The following is an 8399-nucleotide window of genomic DNA, read 5'->3' as shown; positions in this document are numbered from 1 at the left end:
CTAGTCATTTATAGAGTTTCCATAAAATGTAATATACTTTGATACATTTCATTATTAGATATTGGGAAATGAGATTTTGGTATGGAATATCAGAGTGATTTTGACTCCTCGCATTTTAACATTTCAATGAATTGGCATATATAAATAATACATAAAACATGAATATAAATGCTATACAAAGTAACCATTTAATCTGTACTTGTATGAACTATTGTTGATAATGAAAGCCATTTTACTTTGCAGGTCTCAAGATTTATCCCCATCCGCACCATGCGCCCTTTGGCCAGTGGACCTCAAGTTAACTCACTTGGACTGGAACCCTGAAGCAATCCTGATACACTTCCAGGGACAGTACCTCACCATATGTGAACTTGACTATAGTATCTTGCAGGGAGAAATACAGAATGTACCAAAGACTAAAGCTGAAGTGGATATTGGAGAGTTTTGCCTCGTGGAAGATTTGACTTCAGCTCGCTGGTACAGAGGAAGAGTTCAGAAACGACGGGACAACCTCTTTGATGTTTTCCTCATTGATCACGGAAACGTGTTGACTGTCAGTGCCACAAACGTTTCTTCCTGTTCAAATGACCTGTTCATCCTGCCTCCGAAAATAGTTTGTGGTTTTCTTGCTAATGTGCTGCTTCTTCAGAGTTGTTCTCACTCTGTGGTTGAGGAGTTTTTCTCAAGCGTGATCGGCACAAATATCAACGGTTACATTCAAGCACTGCTTCCCCACAAAGTCCTCCTACTAGAAGTCCCTGACATCAACACCGGCTTAGTTACACATGGCTTTGGGAGATATGTGGACACTGATACATTTCTCTTCTTGGTAGAGATGCTTACAGAGATGCCTCTCAAACAGAAAATAGAGCCGGTTCCTGACTTACTCATTGAAAAGCCAAGGGGACAAGAAGTTTGTTTTAAACCACCAGGTTTGCAGGGATATGAAGGCATTTTTTCACTCTATGGACCAGCCTTGTGTTGTGGGACACAAGCTAAAGTGAGAGTAACTGCCGCTGTCAGCCCTGGGTTGTTTTACTGTCAGATGGCCAGTGTGGAAGCAGAGCTCTGGGAAATGTCAAAGAAGTTAGCTGCATCATGTGAATGCAGACCTAAAGAAAGTTCTCAGATGACTCCAGAGAACCTGGGTTTATTGTCCTCAGCTAAAAGCAAAGATGGGAGATGGTACAGAGGTTTGGTGCAGTTTCTCCCAGGCAGTTCTTGGGTTAGAGTCTCGTTTGTTGACTACGGATTCGTTGAATCCGTCAAAGTTGAAAACATCCACAGGTTGGCACCTGAATTGTATTCAACGCCAATTATGGCATTCCCTTGCTCTCTGGCATGCCTGAGTGATGAGGATAAGGCCATCAAAACTCAGCAGTTGTGTCTCCTGAAATCAGGCTTACTTGGAGGACGATTACACGTGGAGATCACTAGATACGATGAAGAACACCACCTGTACTGTGTCACTATAATTAGTGCTGAAGATGAAGGTGTGGAAGAGCCGGAGCCTGTCAGAAAGTGTCCAGTCATGAAGGTTGAGTCCGTTTCTGAGGCTGAAGAACAGGGTGGCTTCTTGTACCATGAAACAATCATGGGCGAAACACTGGGGCAAACGCTGAAGGTAGAAGAGGTGCAGGTAGACTCCGTGTTTGTGGGCTATGTTGAACATGTCCAAAATCCAAACCATTTCTGGATTAGAACACAAAAACGCAATGAGGAGTTTGAAGAAATGATGTCAAAGATGGCAGAACACTTCGAACACGTGAAGCTGGATGAAGACGTACTGTTAAATCCTAAGCTTGGAACACTGTGCTGTGCGGTTTATGAGGGAGACATGCATTTTTACAGGGGTGTAGTGACAGACACTCTTAAGCACGGAGCTGAAGTTTTGTTCATCGATTTTGGGAACACTGAGAAAGTGCCACACATGCTGATCAAGAATATTCCTGAGTCATTTGCCTGCAAGGCGGCATTTGCCATTTGTTGTACTCTTTCGAATGTTTTTCCTGTTGAAGACATCTGGACAAGTTCAGCCTCTGATTTCTTCAGAAGAGCTGTGTCAAACAAAGCCTTGCTAGTCCATGTCGTACAAATGAGAAAAAACAAATTTGTTGTTGACCTTTTTGAGATGGGAAGTGGCAACAATCAGAGTATTACTGAGCTCCTGGTCTCTTCCAAGCAGGCTGAATACATTCCGAAAGGGCACTTGGACCAAAAAAGGACAGAAAAGACAAGGTGCCTCCAAAGTAATGTGAAAACAAACATCGCTGAGGATAAGGAGCAATGGAAGATTTTTAAGGAAGAAGAGAATGCATCGAATAATGAACCTGAGAAAGCTCAACTTCTTGCTAGCATCAAGCTGTTAAATATCAAGCCTGGGTGTGAGTTGACTGTGAACTGCTCTTATATCAGCTCTCCATCAGATTTCTGGTGCCAGCCTCAAGACATGGTTCCAGCTTTGGAAGAACTGATGGATAAACTTCAGCAGTATTATTCAACTCATTGGGTTCCCCTAGAGTCAGGAGATTCATGCTGCATTGCCAAGTCACCTCAAGATGGACGATGGTACAGGGCCTTAATCACTGCAAAACAGAGAGACAATGTCACAGTAACGTTGGTTGATTATGGGAATACTGTCCAAGTCAGTGAACACATTCTTCAAGCAATAATGCCAGAATTTCTTTATTTGGAAGAACAAGCTTTCAGGTGCAGCCTTTACAACTTAATTGAACCTGCTGACCCTAAGAACTCTGGGAATTGGAGTCCAGAAGGCTGTAGGTTGCTGAAAGATTTTGTCTTCAGCAGCACTGGAGCTCTAAAATGTAAAGTTGTCTCCCAGTTATATGTGAAAAACAAGGGGCTGTGCAATGTTGTTGATCTCTACAACAGCCAAACCCAGCAGAGTGTGACAGATACGTTCACAGAACAAGGTCTGGCAACACGAGTGACTGCGTCAACAAGGCAACAGCAAGCAGCGTTTCCGGAATCTTTTATCTACTCTTCACATGATCTACACCCAGGAAATGAGGAACAAATGTATGTCACCTACGTTAACAGTCAGTGGGAGGTCTACTGCCATCTTGAAAGAAACACTGACATTATTGTTGAGCTTGAGAAGAAAATCTCAGAGGAGAGTAAACACATGATGCAAGTTGTTACAAGAGCTGTTGTAAGCAAACTGTGCCTGGCAAAATACTTTGATGGCAAGTGGTACCGCGGTGTAGTGCATCCTATTCATTCACCTCTGCATTTCAGTGTGTTTTTTGTGGACTATGGAAACACAAGCATATCAGAGAAGACCAAAGTCATGTTCATCCCGAGAGACTCATCAGATTTGTTGTACACCCCCATGCAAGCCGTGAGATGTTGTCTCCATTCAGTGTCCAAGAAAGATGTGTATGCAGATGTTAAGGAGTGGCTCAGTAGTGCAGTCCTCAACAAGCAAGTGAAAGCTGTCATACTTGGAAAGAATGAAGATGGTTCATTTGATGTCGAATTATTTGATGGAGACATGAACATCAATGAGAAGTTGAAGGAGCTCATTCTCAGTCTTTCATGTAAACCCAAGACTGCTGTTAGATTTGAGATGATCAACAGAAAACAGAAAACCTCCTGCAAACGAAACACAAAGTCTTCGTTAAAAAGCAAGAGTCATCCTAGCGTGTATTCAAATCTTTCGACATTGTCCACTGTCCACAGAGGTACTAAAAAGAAAGAAAACACAAAAAGCCTTGTTGGTGGGAGAACTCAAAGCAAGAACACAAGAGTGAGAACACAGAATGAGGGCACATTGAACACCCGGGCCTCTGTGAAATCGCAGAACAATCAAGTGAAACAACAAAGACAGGAACAGAAGCAAGCCCAACAGAAAGAGGCAAAAGAAATACCCCAACTGCTGCCTGACAAGAAGATATGTGCAGGCTTTAGGGCAAAGTGTTTTGTTTCCCACACAGACTCCATTTACAGCTTTTTTCTTCAGCTGTCAGAGGATGAACCTGCCATCTTGAAAATGGGTGAAGCTCTCAACTCAGGTACCCTCAGAGAATCCTTGAAGATGCCTACAACCTTAAGAATCAATGACATTGTTTTGGCTGAGTTTGAGGAGGACGGTGCCCTTTATCGTTCAGTTGTGAAGAACTTTGCAGGCAATTCGTGTTTCAAAGTTGAGTTTGTGGACTATGGAAACTCGGCAGTCGTTGAGAAGAAAAAGATCTTCTCTATACCAAAGGAGCATCTGTCACATCCGAGATTCAGTATACCATGCTCGCTGCTGGATCCAAGCACATTCAGAAATGATGTGGCTTTCACTGATGCAGTAATGGAGAAGCCACTGATGGTTGAGTTCATAGAGCAATGTGGAACCAAGTGGGACATAAAGATTAAGGTTCTTGATGGAGAAGTGGGCCTTAATGCAGGACCTGTAACTGAAAGGGAGGATGAGTCTCCTAATTCTGAAGCTAATGAGAAATTGAGGTCCCACAAACAGAATAACCAAAGAGATGAAGCATGCAAGAATGAAATAAGGTCTGAAAGAAAGATGGCTACTGTCAAAGGTGAAACATTCACGCCTAAACCACCATCTGTTAAGGTGTTAGTGCCGATGAGGATGAAAATTCACAGGTATCACAGGATAAGAGTCAAGAGTAGCAAGAGTAAGACGACAAAGAGATTTGGAAATGCATCCCTTACCCCATCTATTCAAGCCAGAGACTCAGAGAATGGAATGCTTTTGTCGGTCCAGAGTAATGGCTGCTTTTATGTAAGACTTCTTAGGACCAGTGACTGTCTCACTGCATTGGAAAGTCACATTGCAGATAGCCTGGTCAAGTGCAAGATGGTAGCAAGAGAGGATATCAAACAAGGCCTCAAGTGCTTAGTTCAAGTCCAGAGTCACAACAAGTGGCACAGAGCCATAGTTCAGCACCTGAGTGATGAAAATGTCAATGTTTTCCTGGTGGATCACGGAATAACAGTGGAAATCCCAATTGGTTCAATTCGACAGCAGTGTAGTGACCTGTTGAAATTCCCAAACCTTGCAGTGCTGTGCAAGATGAACAGTCTTGGGTTCACTGAGAAGGACGATGATCACAGACACTGGTGTGAAACTCTGAAACCCTTGATAGGCAAAGAAGTCAAGTTGATTTTTGTGCGTTATTCTGAAGCGGATAGCCTCTGGATGGTTGAAATAATCATAAACAAACTGTTTCTCATGTTGCATCAAGTTGTGTCACTGCAGCACAATGGAGGCACTGAAAAAGGACCAACCGTGGAGACCAGCCCTCCTCAGCGGCTTGCCTTTGCTCCAGTTCAAATGGACAAATTATATTCTGGCTTTGCTGCTGCAGTTAAGACGCCTTCTGACTTCTGTGTGTCTCTAGAGGATTTTCTTCTTGTAACAAACAAAGTGTCAGTTGAGCTGGATGACCTTCCAGACAAGATAACAACCCTCCCAAAGGTCACTTATTCCTGCATCCTGAGAGGTGTGAAGCCAGCTGGATTGGATGATCAGTGGCCTGATGAGGCGGTGGTCTTCTTCCAGCAATGTTTGTATGGGAAGAACCTCCAGATCTTCTTCATAGAGTTTGTGTCAAACACACACTGGAAGGTGGACATTCTTGTAGATGGTGTCCATGTTGCCAAGGAGCTGGTGGATGCTGGACATGCCAGCTATGTGGATGTCATGCTAGGACTCAGGTATGCTTTATAATTTAAAATCTGACTGAAAGTGTATTAGAAGTGATCAAAATAAGCACATATTTAGTCCTTTGATATGTTTTTTTAATGACTTCAAATCCACGATTCAGTATTCTTAGTGTAGTATATATCAGTTGTGCTTTAGTCGGTGAATAAATGAATGAAAGAACAATGAAATGTGTGTGGATTTGTGAGATAAATATCACATTTTTTGTGCTTAACCTCTGGCACTTTCAGGTTCCTGGAGCAAAGCCCCTTTAGAGCTCATTCCCAGGTCCTTCACAGTGAGGAGCAGTGTGGGCCAGAAGAGGAAGGTTCTTGTGATGCTCGAGTCCACTGGGGGATGTGAGGGGACGATGTCACTCAGAATAAGTTTGGGCTTGTTCACAAAAATTTTGTGGATGTTTAAGGAATTTAAACAGTTCTTTATGTTAAACAGCTGTTTGTGTGAAAAATATTATATTGGTTCTAATTTCTGTTTCTGATCATTTTGACTAAACATGTAGTACCAAAAGATATTTTTGTTATTAAATTTCACATACTTTCAAATATCTAAAACTTAAAATAAAAAGTAATTGCCTGATTAAGACAAAATATTGTCACTACCTTGTCAGCACTTCTGACACTTTTCTTTTTATATTTTAAATACGTTTTGAGTCAAGGCCACATTGTGAAAAATAAAATCTTTACTGATTGTTCTTTTGGTCTCACGTTGTTTGTTGTCTTAGTCAGCAATCAGTCACTTGTGTGTTTAAGGAATTTAGGGTTTTTTTAAAAAAAATTTATGACCTGCACACATGTTCCACTTGATGGTGCTGTCAAGCCAAGATTTCTTTTTTATAAGCTCCTCAATGAGGCAGTGCTGCTAGGAACAAACTTTCTTTTTCTGTCCAAAAAGAGTCAAAGAAATAAATGCAGCTGAAAGAGATGTACATTTATCTTTAAATAGTATATTTTACATAAAAGTGGCATTATACCACAAAGTACAGTACACCCTGTTATTATTTTCACGAGTATATTTAAGTCCACAACTGCAGCCAATAATAAATGTAATTAGTTTGGAGTGATCACGTTGTGAAAATTGATAATAAGAACAGTAATGAAAACATTTTGTGGCGATGATGGGAAGGAAGGAAGAAAAGAAAAAAATACTGTCAGAAGTGGGATTCGAACCCACGCCTCCAGGGGAGACTGCGACCTGAACGCAGCGCCTTAGACCGCTCGGCCATCCTGACATCTAGGAACCCGGGAAAAAGGACTTAGTCATAAAGCCTGTGTATACCGTCACGGTCGTACTGATAATGTTCTGTGTGTATTCTGTGTCATATTTCTAAATAGATCTCCAGAGAGAGGACACTGGCGCGGGTTAACGTTACAGAAATAAACCGTCGCCATGTTCGTTTTCTGTTACAAACGCGGTAAAAAAGTTACATGTTTTCATAATATATTTCAACAAACAAAGATGATTATTTTTACTGCCTTACTTTCAGTTAATGTATTTTGTTTTGCACTATGCATATTTTATATGCCATTAGGTCATTTATTGTGAAAATTCTCATGTAGGAACTATTATACTGCATTTTGGTTCCACTGGTGCACCTGAGGGAGATGCACGCCCATGTTGATGTGTGAGCATGGCAAGTTGAAGCAAGAGAAGCCAATTTAATTCAGAGAAAGTTGTTTCTTAAAAGTATCTGTAAAGTGCTCATTTCTGCCTCAAAGCATGGGTCAGCCAGCGAGGTATGTTTGTATGTTATATAGATCATTTTATGTCTTTAATTCACTCGTCTTACTATCTCATTGGATTTTATGTTATGTTTTAGTTCGACGGTGGCGTAGTTTGTGATCAAGGTGAAGCTGTAACAACCCCAAGATCTTACAACTAACATTAAAGCCAACTTCATGCCATCAGTAAAAGAACTCTTTATTGACTTTAAGAAGAGGTAGAAGTGATAATTATATTAAACGTATTTACTCCTGTCGCTCATAATCTCTACACAGAGACGTGTTTTTCCGGTCTTTAAGCCTGACGTCATTAGCAAAATTAAGTTTGAAATCCAGGTATCCATGAAAACGGATTTTTTATTTATTTAACTGAGTAAGAAGTTAACAGAGTTAGCTCGCTAGTTTCCACCTAAAGATGATAGGAAACAGGAAGTGTAATGTTGCTGAGCGTTATTGATTAGTTTTGCTTTTGGTGGTGATATGATGGTATTATTATTCTTATCACCACAGAGTTCCCAAATGTAATGATGGTGGGTTTAGATTTATATTTGTTCATGTATTGGAAAATAAAGAACGCCGATTCAGCTGCTAAGTTCTGTGTACCAATCCTTACACTAATATCGAAAAGCAAAACGCATAAACAGCAAAGACATTTTAAAAACGTGTCGATTCCAATGACTGTAGAATTCCCGGGCGAGTTCTGAAGAGCTCTCCCAGTTACCCTATCATCTCCGAAGTTGAACTTCAATTTTTATGCTATAGTTGATTACGCGTTAAAATAAGCAGGCCGATTTACATATAAGTTTTTTTAAACGTGCGCCAGTAGGTGTACATGCATTATCAGCAAAACCGAAAAGAAAAATCTTTAAAACGTCAGGATTCTTCAGCGAGTTCCGAAGAGTGACGATCTGCCACAGTATTAACTTTGTTAACCTTTACACATTTCAAAATAAAATACGCCGAATATCGACAGATCA

The 8399-nt window shown here is 40.9% G+C and overlaps 1 protein-coding gene, 1 long non-coding RNA gene and 1 other non-coding gene across 3 annotated transcripts in view; 2 read left to right on the top strand and 1 right to left on the bottom strand.

The window, feature by feature from the left end:
* Positions 1–6395, top strand: part of tdrd15 (tudor domain containing 15) — a 17185-nt gene extending 10790 nt beyond the window's left edge. Inside the window, exons 3-4 of the mRNA XM_080289877.1 lie at positions 244–5697; positions 5935–6395. Coding sequence (XP_080146003.1) covers positions 244–5697; positions 5935–6046 — 5566 coding nt within the window. The 3' untranslated portion in view covers positions 6047–6395. The remainder of the gene's footprint in view (positions 1–243; positions 5698–5934) is intronic.
* Positions 6396–6849: 454 nt separating this feature from the next.
* Positions 6850–6932, bottom strand: trnal-cag (transfer RNA leucine (anticodon CAG)). The gene has a single exon. It is a non-coding gene; the product is annotated as a tRNA-Leu (tRNA).
* Positions 6933–7288: 356 nt separating this feature from the next.
* LOC145420552 (uncharacterized) lies at positions 7289–7608 on the top strand. Its single transcript, XR_013901873.1, has 2 exons — positions 7289–7437; positions 7521–7608. It is a non-coding gene; the product is annotated as an uncharacterized LOC145420552 (long non-coding RNA).
* The last annotated feature ends 791 nt before the right edge of the window (positions 7609–8399 follow it).

The sequence above is a fragment of the Astatotilapia calliptera genome, chromosome 15, assembly GCF_964374335.1.
Source record: "Astatotilapia calliptera chromosome 15, fAstCal68.1, whole genome shotgun sequence".
Taxonomy (NCBI): domain Eukaryota; kingdom Metazoa; phylum Chordata; class Actinopteri; order Cichliformes; family Cichlidae; genus Astatotilapia; species Astatotilapia calliptera.
Note: the sequence above shows the minus strand (reverse complement) of the source record. Positions and strands in the feature narration are given on the sequence as shown.